The 20915-nt window shown below is 39.6% G+C and overlaps 1 protein-coding gene across 2 annotated transcripts; it reads right to left on the bottom strand.

The window, feature by feature from the left end:
• Positions 1–102: 102 nt before the first annotated feature.
• Positions 103–19460, bottom strand: wnt2bb (wingless-type MMTV integration site family, member 2Bb). 2 transcript variants are annotated; one of them, XM_053504168.1, is made up of 6 exons: positions 19367–19460; positions 16813–18048; positions 6645–6865; positions 4635–4912; positions 3334–3598; positions 103–1271 (listed from the first exon to the last, which is right to left on the bottom strand). In XM_053504168.1, the coding sequence occupies exons 2-6, from the start codon at positions 16956–16958 to the stop codon at positions 1042–1044; spliced, it is 1140 nt and encodes a 379-aa protein (XP_053360143.1). In that variant the 5' UTR covers positions 16959–18048; positions 19367–19460; the 3' UTR covers positions 103–1041. The 2 variants fall into 2 exon arrangements, with proteins under 2 accessions (XP_053360143.1, XP_053360144.1); XM_053504169.1 differs by lacking the exon at positions 16813–18048 and having other exon boundaries at positions 19367–19431.
• Positions 19461–20915: the final 1455 nt, after the last annotated feature.

The following is a 20915-nucleotide window of genomic DNA, read 5'->3' as shown; positions in this document are numbered from 1 at the left end:
AGTTTCCTTACATTCCAACATTGCTATTCGTTATGGACTATATCATTCAACTCAAGTGTTTATAAATTCTTTTAGAAAAACATGGCTTACAACAGCTTAATACTTAATAATTTTATGTCAACTTTTGTTTAAATATCATTGCAGTATACAGATGTTATACAGAAAAGCCAAAACATCCACATTCATCTGGCACCATAAATCCACTGTCATTTGAATGGACATTTCGTTCCACATATTTTTGTGTTAATGCTCATACAGTTATGCATTTCGTTTATGCATTAATATTTACATTTTTGGTTAGATAGTGTTCTTAGTGCAGGCTCATCTTTTATTTAGACCATTAAAAAAAATTTTCCCGCGCTCTCTCTTCGTCTCTTCATCTTTTAGAAAGTTCGGTAAATCCTTTGAGGTCTTCTGTCCAAAATCTGGCCACTTTGTGAGTGGAAAGTGTGCAAAGGTCTAGGCCATTTCTTCTCTTTTTATGCTGCTGCCTCCATTCACATTCGTTATCAGTCAAAACAACACAATGTTATATGGGATATGACTGGTACATAGCTTGTAGGTGTGTTCTCAGTAACAAGTGGTATTATATTGAGGCCTTGAGTTCTTTTTTAAAGTCCTTAAAGCATTTTAAATGCAGCACAAAACACCAATTGAAGAACAACATATTTTTGGAAATTCACAGAAAACAATACATAAAAAACACCAACAAAAAAGTTCACAGTTGCAACACAGCTCATTCTTACACTCTTAGTGTCCTCTGTCCAATTCAATTCAATAAAATAAAGAACAAGAGAGGCAGAATAATGTGCCGGATTGGACATAGTGTGCAAGGCGCTCATGGGAAATGCAGTTGGGTTTTCTTTTTTCTTCTTCTTTTTTTGTTGTAGTGCTTTCACAGAGAGTTATAATAAAGCCATGCAACAAGGAATAGGGATCAGGAGGAGAAGCCGTGAAAGATGGACATCATATCCCAGAATATCATTGCTCACAGGAGATCTTGAGGAAGACAAAGAAAGACAGGAAGGACTCTGACAGGTCTCAGGTTTGGTCCAGCCACTCGGCTCGTTTCGGAGCTTTGCAGGTGTGTATATCCACAGCCTCTTCGCAGTCTTTACACTCAACAGAGCAGCACCATTTAAACTTGCATTCGCACTTGGTGATGCGCTTCACACGCGTTGTATCGTACCCCCGTCCACAGCACATCACTTCACAGCCATCTGTCCCTCGAGACGATTTGTTGCAGACGCGACCGGCTGTGCCCAAAGAACCTTAACAACAAAATGGCATATTAAAAAATGTAAAAATTATAATCATTTAGACTTGATTTCAATGTGATATTTAATAAATACAGTAAGAGTAGTAAGGCAGTTATTGTTTAATACAGTTTAATACATGCATACGGTCATGTGCAAAAGTCTTGAGCCACTTCATATTTAATTAACTTAAGTAAATGGTGTAAAATGTTTTACTGATACAGACTGCAAAGTGCCTAAAGATACAATTTAAAATTGGTTGTTTATGCAACAACCTCAGCAGCAACCTCATTTCCCCTCTCATCTGTTCCAACCACTTAGCATTCAGAATCACCAGTATACTAATCACTGGCCTGATCATCTGTCATCATCTGCACCTGTTTCTCGTCGGTTCATGCCTGAGGTTCTATGGTTTTTATGCTTGAATGGTTCATAGGTCACTGTCTGGCTTAACAAAACAACCTGGAGCCTGGAGAACTATTCTTCAAGACTAAATTAAGAATACAAGAAAGTCTGGTTCTTCGGAAACAAACTTTTGCACAGTACTATATATCTCAAAATGATCATGCCAAGCTTTTAGCAGACTTGTACAGTTGTTTGGCGTTAATTAATTCTTCCTCTACCCTGACCCTCAGGCAGATCAGGTAGTTCGTTTTGTTTTAGGGTTAAAAAGGCACCGGACAGTGAGGCTCCTTCGCTAAAAGAATCAGTGTCACTGGAGTCTTCGCGTTCCCTCCGGCCATGCTCCCATCAGCTTGAGAGACGTGTTGGCAGGAAGAAGGAATGGCTTTTGAAAAATGAGCCTGTTGTATTCTTAGGCGTCCAAATACCACCAGGAGGGTGGAGGGTGGATGGGGTGGGAGTTACTGAGCCACTGAAATAACTGAGCTGGTAAGTTGTCTGTCTGAGTCAGACGCAAACCCAAACCAAACACAACCCAGACGAAACATACACACCAACATGAGTCATGCATCACTGCCCCAGTTGCCATTAGCCATGAAAGTAACGCAACACCGTTCAGTGCAACACTGCCGCCCATGCCATGTCTTTCACACCTGCCTGATGCAGGTGCTGTGTTTATGTGACTCAGAAAGTGCTGTAAACACTGTCACAGAAGCTAAAGGCAACGTCATAACCTTATAATTGATACTGTATGAACCTGTTTCAGCCTTATGTATGCAATGGCTACTGTAAATAGTAAATGTTCATTCAGTCAAAGTTTAGTAAAATATTGTTTCGAGATACCTTTAAAGACATTTTCATTATATGTTTTAAGTTTTTTCTAAGAAATAATATTATTTAAAAACATAAAATAGTATTTCATAAAATTAATGAATAAGTCTAAACATAAAAACTTAACTTTTTGATCATTTTCCTCTCCCCTGCCTTTTTCCAATTTAACATCAAAGTGGCAATTTTAGTTAATCTGTAGCAAATCAATACATTACAAATCACCGACTTTATCACTTGTACATCAAAGATATGCATTATTGTGGAACAGTTCCCATTTGCAGGGAATTCCCATTTACAGAAAATTCAATTAACTGCTTGTAATAATAAGCATAGGGTTATAATTAGACCGAGACCTTCCGTAGCATGCTTAGAAGTCGATCTACAAGCCCTCCAGACATTAGTGCAGAAGCTTATCTACTAAGCTACCACAAGTCTTTAAGTAGTGTGCTTATAGGTGTAGAGGTGAGTGTGTGCGATAGATGTGTGTCTAACTGCACTCCCTCTGGGCAGCAGGGTCACTGTGCGAGAGTGTCAAGGATTAACGGTGCAGAAACATCACGCTCCACCTCTCATGACCCTTTTAAAGCCTCTAACTCCCTTGTTGCCCCAGGGCATGTGTGGCAGAGGCCTGGGCTGGGGCAGGTGTGAGAATCGGCTTACTGTCAGTAGCAAATCCTACCTGCCTTGCACTCTCTCATGCATACCTTCCCTTAATGAAACCAGCTTTCGTGACCAAAATAAATGTTACTGACACACAGCTCTAATTCCGTAACTATGAGTTCTGACTGCGTTATAAACGGTCATAGTGTATTCCCATATCATCAGTCAGTGTGTCATACAGTACCTGCAGCTTTGTCCATTAAGCAGTAGTCAGGTGAGTTCTCGAAGTACACCAGGTCGTTTTTGGTGGCGTTCCGGAAGTCCTTGTGAGCCACAGTGAATCCTGCTCCATCTTGGTTCACGGTGACTTCAATGGCACCATTATATTTTTTGCGAAGGTAATCTCCAGTCTTCCGGAAGTCAGACATCGCCAACCAGCAAGTCCTTAAGGTGCAGGAGCCGCTGACACCGTGACACTTGCACTCTAGCTTCATAAAGCGTTTCACTGACTGGTACAAACAGAAAGGAACATGGTGACTGAAAATGTATATGGTCTAGTAAAGAAACATCTTCTGTATGATCATCAACTCTTTCTAAATGTTTATCAATGATCTTTCAACGAAGACTATAAGATCATCGACTCTGGCCATTTGATTAAGCATGTAATTGTCTACCCTATTTTTAATGTCATAACCCTAAATCGTATTGCATTTGCAAATATAAAAAAAACAGGATATGGCCTGTTTAAAACAACAGAATCCACATGGCCCACATTCTTTAAATTTAATTTGAATGTCTGATGATGTCAGGTTGAATAACAGGCAAGTAAATAGGCTATACAGTAAAATTGTTACCTCGTGGACATGTAGGCTCAGTAGTATAGCAGTTGCCAGCCCTATTTGCTTTCAGAAGAACGTGATATACATAAATATCATATCGCTGCTTCTCATCGTATATACCACTTTATTGTGTGTACAAGGACATGATGGCCTGAAGCCTGAGGCAGGGTACACCGTGGACGTGGTGCCAATCCCCTCCCCACACATACTCTCACACAATGTGTGCAACCTCAGATAATATCTAATAAATAAATAATGTATATTGTAATTAGCTAACTTTTAAACATGGATTGCATTATGTTGGCTACAATTTTAAGCCTATTTAACCTTTTAAGCCTAGACGGTTTTGTTAATATTCTGTTTTGTTGTATAGTAATGTGTATTCCATACTATAGTGACGAATGCTAGGTATAACCACAAATATGCTTGCTTCTCTAGCTGATGAAGAATTTAGAGTAAGAGTTTAAAAGGGTTGTTAGAATGTCAGGACAGTGTATCCAGAATAACGTTAATTATAGTCATTAATAGCATTGGTCATCAAGGCCTCTGGTAAAGATTCTGGGCCCTTTGAAAGACCCCCCAGTCATGACCATGCCAGCAACTGTCATAGCATTTTTAGGGGCCCCCACTTGCCTCTCATCGGCCCCTGGGAACATCCTTAAGGGTGAACATCTTACTTAGTTCTTACTAATTGTTCTTTGCTTACCATTCTTCCACATCGATTGTTGTGAAGATTCACAAGTGCTCGTGCATCCTTAACAGTCCGTTCTTTGGCATCTATAAAGGCTTTAGCAAACTTTATCCCGTAGTTGATATTGTCGCTGCAGCCGCCCCAATCGAACTCGCCTCGCTCGTCCTTTGCTTTGCCGCGTTTGTGCGGGTCACAGTTGCACGTCTTTAGCTCCCCCTGGCTGCATGCGCGGGTAATAGCGTACACGACACCCGCCGATGAGATTGCGTACACGAAGGCGGCCTCCCGACTGCCTGCACAAATAGATGCTGTTAGAGAAAAGGATGGCGAGCACACGCACACATGCACAATGGCTCACTCACTCACTCAAACATATAATCACACACTCCATCTTGTTTAAGAAAGAGCCGTACAATCCCAAACAATATCACACACACCCGCGTAACTCATTCATCTGCTCCTGACAAGGCTGAAAGGATGCATCAACACATAGTGTAAGTGTTAATTTTAAATATTAGTGCAGGAGTAATCTCTCCGGGATGGGCTCCTCTCCGCTCAGATAAACTGTTTAAAGCCGGGCATTGTGATACCCCACTCAATGCTGTTCTGAGGAAGTCATCTGAGGTAGGCTGCTTTTCACAACAACCCCCTATTCCCAGTGAGAACAGCCCCTTTGTTTGGTTTCCAGTCACTCACGCTGATTAATCTGGCTAAGCTGAAAATGGGAAAATATAAACTGTTCATTTCAGTGTTGTGGAAGGACAGTGGCAGTGAGATGTGGGCGTTATATATAAAACTAAAGATATTGCAGTGGATTTACCATATCAGGATGAGTGTTGTATATAATCTGAAAGCTATGACACAATGACTTGGCCAACTGCTCTTACTGCACATAATGTATAATGCTGTTCCTTAATTGCCACCCTTATGCCATTAGCAAACTAAAAGAAATATGTGACGTTACATTTGTGCCTCATTTCTGCGTGAAAAAAAAAACACTTTCTTGCACAAATTATGTTTTTGTTCTCTTAAATCTTTTCTCTCTCTCTCTTGGGCTTGTTCAACTTGGCACAGCGTAACAAATGGGAAATGTGAAAACAAGCCAATTCCACATTAGAAGATGGTGAACTCTGATTGACTGTTCAACACTGGAAAGGAAGCAGCCAATTAGAATGCACCCCTTCCAGTCTCTGTTTGGCTGGTTTTGTGGCATATGTGTAACGCTGTCCCAAGTAGAGCGAGCACATGGCTGAGATGTTGAGCAAGAGAGAGAGAGAGAGGGTCATTTGCTCACCAATTGCGCTTGATCGGACAGTCCCTCTCTAGTTCTCTCTAACTTAGTGTGCTTTTCATTTTCTGATGCAACTAAGCACCTATAATCTGTTATGCTCTATTTTACACATTTATGCAGATGTTATCAGCAAAATCCTCACTTAAAAGTTTTCTCTACTTGTGTTCCATAGAATGCAAATTATCAAATTTTTATTTAAAAAAAAATATTATTTTATTTATTTCCTTTTACGCATGCAACATGCGTAATTTTGTGTAACTTTATCAGGCCTCTGAGCAAAACTGGTGATCTGAGTTTTGGTTTTTACCTTACATGTAGTACTGCGTACATCTGAGGGCGTGCAGCTCATCTAAAGGTAAAATATTTGCCCTGAGATATTTCATAAATATGGTCCTGGGTTTTCTCAAAGCGCAAACAAATCCCCCAAAAAGCGAACCAGATACATGTGATTGGCTGAGATAAGCAGGCACTGGATATATTAAGTGAAACTTGAATGGAGTGAAGGCTGAATGGCAGCTAAAGGAGCAGCAGGGGAAAAAAACTTTAAAGGCTTTTAAGGATTTTACTGGCTGGAAAAAAGTAACTGTCTCTCATTTCCAAAACACTCCATTTTGCTGTAAATTCGGATTTGATGGTGCAGATCTCCAGGCCACTACATCACATTCGGCTATCGGCACTAGAGCTCGCTCATTCACTGTTTCTAGACAAATACTGCCACAAATAGAGACACTCACTGCGCTGCATGACCCTGCCAAAGACAGTGTGGTCGCGCTCAATCGTGCTGCAGTTCCAGCGGTGGTGTCTGAACTGGTGCTGGCACTCACGGATCCACTCCTTTCCTCCCTCGCTGATCGACTGCATTATGTCTGGATGCTTCTGACACAACTGTCTCTGCTTATTCACCAGACCAGGCACGTTATCACATATTACCCGTGCCCCCAGAGCGCCAATGTACCTTAAACACACAAAAACATATATCAAGACACAATAATAGTCATTCCTTTAATACTTATTACAATTTTTATCTTGACAAATATAACACATTTTGTGCAGATTTTAGCCCAAGCATCATTAGTCTTATCCACAAAGGCCCGGTGTGGCTAAAGGCTTTCATCCCAGATAAATAGGACGAACAACTTACAGTTGTTTGAAGACCAAAACGAAGTCATTAAACAAGTGGAATGAAGTTCCACTTGTTAAACAGGAACTCCTGTTTGGTTGCACTGTATAATAGAATAAGAACCCCTGTTATAGCCAATCTCCCACTCACTCATCATCTATACCACTTTATCCTGTATTCAGGGTCGCGGGGACCTGAAGCCTATCCCGGGAGACTTAGGGCACGAGGCAGGGTACACCCAGGACAGGGTGCCAATACATCACAGGGCACACACACATACAAAAATACACAATTACACACTTATTCACACACTACGGGCAATTTGGAAACACCAATTAGTCTAATCTGCAGGTCTTTGGACTGTTGGAGAAACCGGAAGACCCAGAGGAAATCCAGCAAGCACAGGGAGAACATGCAAACTCCATGCACACAGAGTCAGGAATCGAGCCTGGCCATGAATCGAACCCGGACCCTGGAGGTGCAAGGCGACAGTGCTGTGTTACGTGATGTGTTAGTTATGTTCACATCGTGTGACTAAACCCACAAATATAATTCTGTAGAGTGTAGTAGATTATAATAAGCTGAAGCTGCCCATGCGTGAGACGACAGAAAATAGGCTCCTGTCTGCTCTCCAAGATTGTGTCACAGTGATCTTGTAACATTTATTAGAAATACACAGCAGGTTCAGGGTGGCAGTAAAAAAAACAACAAGTTGCCTAAGAACCGGAATATCTGAACATCATGCTTATTGTTCTTAAATGGCATCTGTGTTGCACAGTATTTTTTTATATTGTAATAAGAGAGTTATCAGAATTAACCTGAATTGGTTTAGAATTATACTAGTCAGGCCAAAGAAGGAAAAATAATGCTCCTTCCCTAGTCCAAAGACAGGCAGATTAGGCTAACTGGGATGTCCGAATTCCCTGAAGTGTGCGCGTGATTGAGTGTGTACGTATGCTTGTGATTTGCAATGGATTTGGTACCCCATCCAGGGTATAACCCACTTAGTGTCTCAAGTCCTCTGGGATAGGCTCCAGGTATCCTGTAAACATGTACAGGATAAAGAGTATAGAGAATGAGCGAGCGAAAAAAAATTAAATTTAATGAAACTAGATAAAGTGCTGTTTATTTGGTAAATGTTTCAAATGTGTTAAATGCTTAACCTCACCCTCGTAACTGCGCACCTGCTCTATTCATTTCATTGTATAGTATAAAATATGCTTCAAGTTGAATCTGCTGTGAAGATACACTGTGTATGATTTCTTGTTAAAATTGGAATTTGATGTACTGTGAGTCGCCCTGACGATCCTCTTATCTTGTTACAGGGTTGCGCCAATTAGTCTAAGCTAATTAGCCTTAGCATGTCTTCTACTGTACCTGGAGGAAACCCACCAAGCACAAGGAAAACATGCAAACTCCACGAACGCAGACGCAACCTGGAGGTCTACTGTAATGCCATGGTGTTAACCATTACCTCGCTGTACAGAAACTCGGTTTCTCTGTTATTTGGTATTTCAAACTCAGCTCACCCGCACCGGTATTATTAATTATATAATTGCTCATTTATGCAATGATCCAATTATAGCCACTCATGTGGCCCAACCACAATTTAAAATCATGCCCATAAAGGTCAAGAGCTTCAGTTACTGTTTAAATCAAACATGAGCGTGAGGATAAAATATGATCTCTGTGACTTTACCCATGGCATGATTGATGGTGGTATTTTGTGTATTTTAAAAACAGCTGATCTGAGATTTTTCACCCAAAATAGTATTTAAAAGTTAAATTGTGGGGAAACCCCAACAACAACAACAACAACAACATCAACAGCAAAAGGAAAAAACTGTGAGCAGACAGTCTGGTTCGAGTTGAACTAAAATAAGCATTCTTTCCAACCTTGGGACTAGAAAAGCATTTGGGAAGACCTGAAATGATCTTCTGCTGTTAAAACTCACACTCTTCAAGGTTTAATGTTTTGTGACACAATATACCTTGAGGTGGATGGGCTACAACATCAGAAGATTTCTTCTGTCAGCCAACAACAAGAATCTTAGGCTAACGACAAGCACAGACTCACTCAAACTGGACAGTCGAAGACTGGAACAAGACCAAACTATTTTTTTTTTTTTTTATCTTCAGCTTTCCAGTTTTGATGCCCAGCCAAAACCATCAGATTCCTGGTTTTGGCTGACAGGAGTGGAACCTAATATAGTCTTTTGCTGTTGTTTCACACCCAGCTTATTTTTCTTTGCCCGCTGGGATGCTTTTCTGCTCACCATGGTTGTTAAGACTGATTATTTAGATTAAGAAATCCCTCCTGGCGATTTACATCTGATCTATCTTTTCAACAACCCTTTTTTCCTCTATGTTTTTTTTTTGCTTTTCACACCATTCTAGGTAAGCTCTACAATGTGTAGAAAATTACAGGATGTTAGATGAAATCAGCAGTTTCTTAAACACTTAAAAGATTCTATAGAAAGTCACTTTTTTCCCTGTTCTAGTGTTTAATGCTTTAGCCTTTACTGAAACTCTCAACCTATATCTGTATGACTTTATAACTTCCTATAGTTCCTTCCTAAGTGTTCCTATAAAGTGGACAGTGAGTGAAAAGGTGAGAGTGAGTGGCGGGGCATCTCACTCACTCATCGTCTATATACGCTTTATCCTGTATACGCGGTCGTGGGGGCCTGAAGCCTATCTCAGGAGACTTAGGGCACAAGGCGGGGTACACCCTGGACAGGGTGATAATCCTTTGCAGAACACGCACAAAGACAATCACACACTCATTCACACACTACATGAAATGTGGGAACGCCATTTAGCCTAATGCATGTCTTTGGACTGTGGAAGGAAACCAGAGAACCCGGAGGAAACCCACCAAGCACAGGCGAAACCCACAAACTCCATGCACACAGACCTGAAACGAGAATTGAACCTGGACCCTGGAGGTGCAAGTGCTAACCGCTAAGCCACTGTATTCTAAAATACACATTCTGTCATAGTAAAGTAGTACACTATAGTAACTTACATACATCATAAGCAACCGGAAGTGATGGCTTTTTATACTGCATTTACAGTAGATTGACAGAGTTCGTGGCCTAATTCAAATCTAATTCAAATCTGCATGAGGTTTTTCTGTTTCGTGCAATGATGCTTTTGAGAACTTTTCATATTTGTAACAGACAAGAAATTTTGCAAAAATAAACTGAAAAAATCTATTTAAAATGATCATTACCATATTACATAATTTGTCAATGCATCCTTAATAGAATTACTAATTAGCCATACTGCTCTGGGTGATTAAAGCTGACTTGACACGCGTTGCTGTAAAAATACTCTATGTAGTAGACAAGGGCAGGGTATAACCCATGGTATAAACCGTCCATCTGCAAAACGCTGGAAGTATCTAGGATGAAAGGATCAAATTCCAAAATCTGACATGCAGTAGCTATCATGGGTTAACCCCAAAACCGAACCTGTGTTATGTGCTTTGGGTGGAAACCCTCTAACAGTGTCAGTGAATGAATAGTTGATTACACACATAAAATGAATTTGTAAAAAATGGGCTCTGTGTAGATGCATTGTGTTTTTTTTTCCACACTGAGATCCACTGTCTTGATCAATAAGTCACGACTAGAATGCGCCATAGTGTCCAAGAGGGATGTGTGCAATTATTCCAAATAAAAACATTGAGAAATACAGTGTGGAGTCAAAATGCAGTGCTGATATTGTTCTTAGGTAATCAGGAACTTATGGTGACTCTGCCGCCATCGCTCACAATTTAGCTAAAGCTTGAAAGATAGCAGGAGCCATTGCTCTCGCTCTCTCCAGTTTCCACTCCTGTTATGGATGTCCCCATTCCATCACAGCCCATCGTTTGTTTACCATTTTCCTAACGTGCCTTAACCAAGACTGGCACAAACTCTACACAACATACACACACACATACACATACACACACTGATGGCTCTGACTTCCCCACTATATTTTTATCTTTAACATTCCTATTAACAGCTCCTGTGTTTGCCTGCTGCTGGAGATACAGCAGGGTAATGTCTGTCCTCATACGACATTGTGGAACACACACACACACTGCTCTGTTTACTATGTAGCAGTGGTCGCCTCATTGAGTGAGCTCATTTATTTCGATTTCATAGTTCATCTTTATTTTCTATAGCGCTTATCCTATACAGGGTCACAGGGGTCCTGGAGCCTATCCCAGGGGACTTTGGGCACAAGGCAGGGAGCACCCTGGACATGGTGCCAATCTATTGTAGACCATGCATACACACATACACGGACACACACACACACATACAGACATACACCATGGGCAGTTTTGGGATACCAGTGGGCCTAATTTGCATGTCTTTGAACTGTGGGAGGAAACCGGAGTACCCGGAGTAAACTCACCAAGCACTCTGGTGGTGTGAGGTCTGCAAAAATGAAGCAAATCTGTTTTAAACATTCCAAATTGGTAAAAGTTAAATTGAATTGAGAAACGTTACAATCTACGTAGAAACTGGAAAAGTGCTGTATTATGCTAATTAGATCCTTATATCATGCCTCATATAAATTAATACTACACTGTCCATGAGCATTGTATCAACAGGCCGAACGAGTTTGCTCTCCATGTGCGTGACTTTAATAATGAACTCAGATCAAGTAATTCCACAAGTTCTACAAAGAGTCCACAAATATTTTGGGTTGCACTGCTACTCTGTCATTTTTTTTTTGGCAATATTAGCAAATAAATTGTAGCAAAACATAAGAAACACACACTGTTCTAAAGCTTTTTTACTGGGGAATAAAACGAATATGTATAAACACTGAACCCGATTATGACTCTAACCCGTGCAATGTTTCCCACCAGACCTAAACCAAAACTGTACAGCATGATACCATATTGCCTCATGGCATATAGTTATATGTCCGAATATAAACATATAGTAGAGTACTATTTTAAATAATAAGTTTTTTTTTTTTTTTTGTCTTATACTTAATGTTGATTCCACCTTTTGGCCCATATGCATGCATAAATAAATATACTTGAGAATCTTACATATAAATATCTTGAGTGGAATTGTGTATACCCAGTTGAAACAACATTGCAGCATTGTTTTAAATCAATTATTTTCTACATTTCAACATCCTCACTATACTGTATCTTTTATCCTGTAGAATTTCATCTACACATTAAGGTATTGTACTGAACATCAGGCTCAGTGAATTTGCTTTGATATACACCAATCAGCCATAACATTAAAACAACCCAGGTTTTGCTTTCCCCTTGTGTCCTCATGGCACCTCTGATGGTGTCCTGTGGGGCTTGGCACTGAGACATGAATCTTTTGGGTGCTGTCGGTTGCGGGGTGGGGCCTCCATGGATCAGGCATGTTTGTGCACCGCATTCCAAGGATGCTCAATTGGATTGAGATCTGGGGAATCTGGAGGCCAAGTGAAGAACATTGAACTGTGCACTGTGCCTGCTAAGCTCCGTACACGGGAGGTTCGGGTGCACTGGGTGTAGATGAACCTTGGGTGCACATGATCCTGCCACCGGTTTACTGGGATATAATTCATCAATATTATTCAATTCACCTGGCGGTCATGGTAATGTAATAGCTGTTCAGTGTGAAAACTATATAAAAAGTCACAGCTTCTTTTTCTTAATGTACTGTAAAATCCAAACAACTGGCCAAACAAATGTAAAATAATTGAATATAGACATACCCACGATGGCCTTTTTACATTTGCTATATGGTATCCGTCAAAAGTTTGGACACAAGTTTGGATTTATTTCCTAAATTCTAGAATAGTACTGAATATTTTTTTTAAATATGAAATAAAACATGTGAAATGAAGTAATTAGTAACAACAACAAAAACAACAGCACCAGCACTCAGTTATTTTAAGTCATTTAACGTCAGCTGTTCTGGAATAGTTCTTGCAAAAACAGTATAAGTGCCCTTGCAAAACCCGTCAAGCACCATGATGAAACTAGCTCTCATGAAGACCTTCCCAGGAAAGCAATTATTAACAGCACCTCAGATTAAATTCTTTATGAAGGCCTTACAGAGCAAAAGTAGCAGGCACGTGTCAATATTAAGAAGATCACTGCATATTTTTGGACGCCTTTAGCATTGTTTTACATTGTGGAAAGAAATCAAGATCAGGAAAGATGTTGACATGAAATTGGAAGGTGTATCTAAACTTTTGACTGGTAGCGTATAGCTAAAGAACTGTCACAAGCATATCACGTTGACTTCATGAAAAAAAAAAAAGACGTCTTCCAAATTCAACCATAAGTTGACCGCAGGAAGAACATTTCCTCCAAATGTTTTGTCATCCGAGCTGTTCACTGGGTAACTTTCAACTTTTAATACAATTCCACTTTCTGTAAATATTAAAACTGGCCTTTTCAACAGAAACAGCTCGTAAAGATTAAACAAATGCTGTCATTTAAACGCTCAGATATTTTCAGTGGCACAGTTAGATTGCCACTGCTAAATTCAAAGTGAAAATGTAGTTAGTTCTCCAGGTGTTTCTTGGCACTTCGTATAAACTTCATTGTGGATTAGTGTATGAAGGCTGATCCTCGGCCGACACCTGGTCTGCATCACTCCACTGAAGCCCTTTCCAAGTGGAACCTGCTCAGTTATGTCTGATCCGCCGCTGCTCATATGGCTGACTGGGTAATACAGAGAGGGTGGTACCTCGCACGAAGCCCACACACAAACACACACACATACGCACACACACACAGAAACACACACACATGGAGGTTTCACACATGATGGTGGGATGGAGAAGGGCTTTTACTGCTGCGGTAAATCATTATCCACAGGACTGTAACAACACACCGTAAAAACACACTCTGGAACCCCTATTGCATGTGTGTGTGCGTGAGAGAGTGAGGGATCAGATATGGTTAGGCTTGACTGGGTAAAGAATGCATGACTGTGGTGATTTGCCCCTCGTTAGGGTGGCTAAAGAGCCAATAAAGCAGAACCTCTCTCTCTCTCTCTCTCTCTCCGGAGGCGACTGAGAAAATTAAACTGCTTGCTTATAACAATATGTCAGCTTTAGTTTACAAAACTAACCTAATTTGCCCAGACAGCAAGTTAATAGAGGACAGAAACCACAAACCTTGCAGCCGTTCGATATGCTAAATGTTCACGAAAGTAATATGCTCACTATCATGCACCAGAACTCATTGTGCTTTAAACGTCATGTTTTTTTTTTCCCCCTTAGACCGGTCCTTTAGCATTCATGACTTTAGACCATTAAATTGATGAAGGCCAAATTGGATGTAGCTAGAAAAGGATCATTATTATAAATGTTTCCTGTGGTTACAATTAACAGCAAAATTAACCTCTGGGGTACATTGGAAGGTCTGCAGTTACATTCGTTTAAAGATTCTCGCTCTCATTGAAGTTACTTACATATGATATAATAGGAATGATTGATAACCTGGAAAATTAAATGTTCTCCAAATCAGCCAGCAAAAACATGCTCTTGTCTTTCTTTCCTTCTTTCAGGGGCTCTAAACTTTTTGCAGCCAGGAACTCACTTAAGTGTTAGATAGATTTCATAGAGCCTCTTAATCCGACTATTTACATATTAGGCTCAGTATAGTGTATAAATGTGCTGCAGCCATAAAACTTTTTACTTCTGTCATTTCTGCCAACAAAACATAGTTTACAGTGCTACTTGTTATTTTTAGTCATTATGGATGGGAATAAACACTTTCAAATTCAAGTGACAAATCAAGCAGGCCAATTATTGTTAAGAAATTATGGAATTTATTTCAGGATCAATGAAATAATCTATCTATATTACTTTAATTAGATGTATGAGCAAGAGTAATGTTGGATAGAGTCATTAGAAAATGCACATATAAGAAAAACAAAAACAAAAATCTAGCCCAAAACTTTAATTTGAATAAATATTTGTAAAGTGAATGGCTTATAATGACATACATGACTTTTAGTGGCCGGTTTTATTAACAAAGTATGTGCTCAAGTTTTATGCTTTTCATTTCGTTACTCCATTGTTGAAAAGGAAAAAATGCCTGATAGTTGAAATGATGGCTGATTGGCTGTTTAAGTGCGGTGAACAAATGGCTAAGGAATTTAGTGCTAAATTATGAAATTATAAAGGCATTTATTACAGCTCTCCAAGTTACTTCAAGTTAAATGTTAGATTCTTTCGTGACAAAGTTTTTTAAACAATTTGTTGTAAAGATCTCCGAATTCCTTGTGCATGATGTCATCAGGAAAGCTGAACACAAATGTTTTAACTGTTTGTGTACATTAATATGAGATGGCTGACTGAGGCTGGCTAAGTTCTCGTCTGTAAATCACAAAACATTTCTGGGCAGAATTTGGAAATTATGCGTTTTAATAGGGTAATGTAATTGAAAAATCTTGTAAACTTAAATAAAATAAAATTTCAGATTCAGTGTGACTGTGACGGTTACTTGTGTATGTGCGGATATATGTGTCTAATTATGGTTTTTGGTATAACATTTAAACCAAAGGCTATAAGTATATAAGAAAGGAATGTAAGACAAAGACTTCAATCAGTGGTCTGACATAAGAGTCCTTTGATCTTACAGGCAGGTCAAACAAAAACACTGATTTTTTTCTGTTTGTTTACTTGTGTGGGGTAGCCAGGTCAGTGAGCTATAGAGAGATAATGAGTCAAAATGAGAGAAAGTATGTTATTAATATAATACACTAACAGGCATTTTAAGAGAAGTGATGGAGGAAGAATATCACCTTTTCTGCATCTTTGGACAAGGTCTCTCACCCTTTAACTGATGTACTACTTATATTTGAAGATAATGTAATAAGTTGAGAAATTTTGAGAATGCCCGTAGTGAATGACTTTATTAAAGCCATTACATACAGAATATTATATTTTTGTCATATTTCACAACGTTATTGTACATGTGTCGGAGTCTCCTGCTGAGCTGAGTGTGTGCGTCTAGCCAAGCAGGTCTGATACAGATTACATTTATTAGGCTTCATTTATTTCTCTATTAGTCTGTTGCTAAGTTTACTGGCAATGCTCCACAGAAGTGTCAAACAAACAAACAGAGAAAAAAAAATTACACACCATTATTCTGATCCAATACTGCACAGTACTGCTCATAATACTGGTAATAAATTGGAAGTGACCTTGATTTGAATGAAAAGTAAGGAAGAGAAAGGTTTTCAATAAGTGGCAAATCAATAAATAATTAAAACAAGATAAATTACCTGAAATTATTGTGCATTTGTCCTCATGAACTAAATGGTTTTTATTTCATCTATAATTATATAGATGCATGCTTTTATCATTATGATTTTTAGGGTAATTTTGTTGCATACATTAGGTGAGAAAATGTTTGGAGTGAATGCAAAAACGTGTTGAAAAAAAAGTTGAATAGATGCTGTATTTAAAATAATAATAATAATAATTCTAAACATCCACATCTGGTGAGGACAGCACCAGAAGGGCAGGTTTGTAGTTGCAATTATAAATCTGAAAAATCCTCTATATTAGTATAAACATAACTAAATGACACAGGTTTACTTGTTACTGGAGTTCTGATAGACAGAGAGAGAGAGAGAGAGAGAGAGAGATGTCCTTATGCACTATATTCACTAGTGCACCAGTTTTACTCCTGGTGAATCTCCACGCGCTCTTATACAGTAAACTCCAGCACTGCTGTCCAAACGGAGACAGGGGGCACGATCATCAGTTCTCACCCAGACGGAGAGAGGCTTACTTACCACCAGGACGAGTCCACACGGGGTGTGAGGATGAGGAGGAGGAGGAGGAACGCGCCGTAAAGGCGCGAGGAAGCGCCGGTGGTTGCGCGCGCGGCGGATTTCCCGAGTCTCCTGAGCGAGCCGTGAGCTTTACTGAAACCGAACATCGCTGAGGCTGTGCTCCGGTGCGCTGCACTTGGTCACGAATATGCGCGTTTCCGTCTGAGAAACTGAGCGCTGATCACGGCTGCTCGCTGCATGCGCTCGGCTGCTGACTCTCTGATCCGCGCGCCATTTAAAAGTATTCCCAAGCAGCTGGCACACGCACCAGAAATAATCCGAGCCAGGGCGCTGGAGGAAGCGTTTCCCACTCTCTCTCTCCCTCTCTCTCTCTCGCTCACTCTCTCTTTTTTTTCCTCCCACCTCCTTTTTTGAAATGGTTATGAAAGGTCTCAGAGGAGCGCAGGACGCGCGTGCAGACAGCGCGCGCTCTCTTCCCGTGTCGTCCCGCCGAGGTGTGATGCGATCCTGCAGCTGTGAAACAAACAACAGCAGGGCAGAACTATCCGCTCTTCCATCAGTACTCTATCTCTTATTCCCTGTGCGCTCTCTCTCTCTCTCTCTCTCTCTCTCTCTCACTGATACTGTGCTGTGTGGATGGGAGGTGTGTGTGTGTGTGTGTGTGTGTGGGTTGTGTTCAGGAATGCCGACAGACGGGGGTCTCTGTCCTTGGGTAGAGTTTACGCGCTTGGGATGCTCCGGTTATCTCGGGACGCACTGCACATTAACAGACAGATGAAGTTCACTGCTGACCAGAATCTAAAAGAAAGTTCTGAAATAACAGTAAAGTGCATTAAACAGAAATGCAAAGCCCCACTCTGATTGGTTAGTTCTGTGGCCTTGCACCTCCAGGGTCCGGGTTTGAATGCATAGGGTTATAAAAATATAAATAAAAATCCCTCATTGAAAATCAGATTGCATAGAGTTTAGCATTGTGGCCTTGTACCTCCAGGGTCTAGGGTTCGATTCCTGCCTCCGGTCTGTATGAATGGAGTTTGCATGTCCTCCTCATGCTTGTTGGGTTTCATCCAGGTACTCTGGTTTCCTCCCCAGGCAGATTAGGCTAACTGGTGTTCCAGAATTGCACGTAATGTGTGAATAAGCGTGTGTTTAAATGTGTGCCGTGCGATGGATTGGCATCCCATTCCAGGGTGTACCTCTCCCTGTGCCAGTAGTCTCCTATAGCCTTTAGTGATCCTGTATACAGGATAAAGTGGTATATACAATGAATGAGTGAGTGAGTCCCACCACCACCATCATCATCATCATAAACAGCAAAATCAATACACATATTAATGTGCATTTTATAATGTTAACCGAAAACACATACTGAAATACCCTCTGTTTGTTGTGCACATGTTAGTGTTTTCCTCCTCTAACAAACCCCCTTCGACTAATGAGACAATTAACAACAATTCCTGAGTTGAAGTGCGTGTCTTAGAGCAGGGAAAACACTAAAGTATGCCAAATATGGTCTCAAGGCTCAGGGTTAAAATAATAAGGATTGTAAGAAACTACATGGGCTTCAGTGTCAAATTCTTTAGAAATTGATTATTTCGATTCAATCTTTTGTAAAAATCTTTACAGGTTCTTTACAGAATCCTACAACAGATTTATGTTTTCCTGTCTGAAACTTGTGAATCTAATCTATAGCTGGAACTACCTGCACTGTTATTTATTTATTTTTTTTTTGCTTAATGAATAATGAATAAAACTTGAATTTAATCCAAGCACATTAAAAGTATGAAAAATGTTAACTTAAATATTGTAATAATAACACAATACTAGAAGTGTGATTCAACCCCAACACTGGGGTACAAATGCTTTTTACCAAAGTGTATTTTGTGTTTCAGATTTGCAGATGTCAAGCTCTGTCTAATAGCAGCAAATAAATACAGATGGATGGAAAGGATGGGATATTTGAATAGCTGAGTATTAGCTATGTGGATTTAGCAGACGACATCATTGTTTAAAAGTTACTGTGAACACACAAAAGCTTATACAATCTTATGTTTTTTTAAGTTTTTTAATTATATATCTTATATAAATCTTATATGTCTACAGTAATTTGTCAACAATTCCAAAAATGATTTATGAATGAAAGATGTGCCTTTAAACCAGCTATAAGTACAAGGTAGAATGTGAAACATCCATAATCCACTTAGTTATTACTAAGTTGATATTTCTTAGTTTCACACTGTCACACCTTCTTTCTCCAACTTGAAGTCAGTAAGACTAAAAAATTTATTTTTGTCATGTTACTCCAAAAAAAAGAGAGCAAATTCGACAAATCAGATTCGATTGGCAGGGATGCCAATTCCAAAATGTTCCCTCTTAAAGTTATGTAAAAAACCTTATGGTCCAAATCTTTTGGAATCATGTATGTGTGCTTAATAGGAAAAAAAAAAGTCTAGTTAGTATTTAATTTCATTGCTTTCTTTTATTATACCCTAAGTGTAAAAATGAAAAAAAAAAAATGCCTGAGAAAGAGACCTCTAATAATCCAATGACTTACCAACTCCATAATGCCTGTGACAGTCTTAAAAACTTTATACCGTCTCAGTGATGTCAAAGCAAAACTTTCGGAATAAAGACTCCCTGCAAGCTCATTTGGCACCAGCTCTTATATTGTGCTCTCAGCCCTTTCGAAATAGAACGTAGCTGAGTTCCGTGCATGGACACAATGTTCAAAGTGCAAGGAAGAAACCTAGAGAGGAACCGAGACTTAAAGAGGGAACTCACTCTTAGGATGGTTGTCTAATTTGAACTCCCGTGACATGTGTCTGTGTAAATCATAAGGTCAAGCGCTGACATCATGTTGCCAAACTACATTTAGCCCGTTGGTATTAACACTACTCAGATCTAACAGTGAATTACAATGCAACACCTCTGAGCGATGGGCTGCCTGCTGAATTGGAATAAACCTGACACCTTGCACATGTGAGCTAAAACATCAGAGACGGCTGCTTCAGAGTATTACGGCTTAATTGTTGTGGTATGCCAGTGAAAGTGCCGACGCGGCAATAAAGGATCAAATTATCTGCTAAAAAAAGAGCCTAGGTGTTTTAATAAAAAGTCTAATTAAAGTGATACGAAAGCTGAAAGGAAAATCTGAAGATGGTGACTCTATAACAGAAATGTTTGTCATGTCAGACTGCTCAATTCTCTTCATGAGATCATTGTCAGGACCTGCTGGCTGTCATCAGTTTTTTTAAGACCAATAATTCAAGGTGACCATAATGGACCGAAGCACCTGGGGCAATGGAACAGGCTTGTGTGAGCTCATGGTCTATTCCTGTATATAAAAAGAGTAAAGCCTTAACTGTTTAGTATCATCAGGTTTGGCTCTGATTCAGAAACGGGGACGCTACTGGAACGGGTGTCCTCGCTCCTGCTCCGCCAGGAAGTAAAATCTCTCAGATATTTAGGTCTTTGACATATCGACTTAATTCTTATAGCTTGAGCTGAACGTCATTATTACTGCTGATGTTCACATTTTATATTCTGGGAAAATGATGATCATACAAGATTTTCATTGCATTGCTGTAAATAATTAGTTCAAAAGTACCACTGACAAGTCATTACACCCAGCTGTCATGTGTTGGAATTTCAATACTGTCGCAGTACAGTAGTCTTTGTCTACAGTACAGTGCTCAGCACTCTTCATCAGGATTATCACTGACTTAGTTTAAAACATTGACTAAGTTTAAAACACACACACACACTGTGCTACACACAATGCTAATAGTCAGATGTGGCAAAAAAAAAAAAAAATGTCTATCAGCCATTATTAACTTATTGCAGTTTTTCCGGTGTCCTGCATCCCTTATGGAAAACCTAATTGCTTCTGATAGTGTCAGATCAATTGTTTTTTGTCGGTTATTTTGATAATTAGCAAAAAATGATTATTAATTTTTTTTTTCAACTTTATCTAATTCTTTATGTTTTGGAAGTAGTGGCATTAAACTGTAAAAGAGCTAAAAGGAAGTCCACTGCCAAGGTTTTGTTAAACTGAAATATCTTCATGGTTTACCTGCACATTTCTCTACCACGTTCTTTTATTT

The sequence above is a fragment of the Clarias gariepinus genome, chromosome 9 (genome assembly GCF_024256425.1).
Source record: "Clarias gariepinus isolate MV-2021 ecotype Netherlands chromosome 9, CGAR_prim_01v2, whole genome shotgun sequence".
Taxonomy (NCBI): Eukaryota; Metazoa; Chordata; class Actinopteri; order Siluriformes; family Clariidae; genus Clarias; species Clarias gariepinus.
This window is presented reverse-complemented; position numbering and strand designations above follow the sequence as displayed.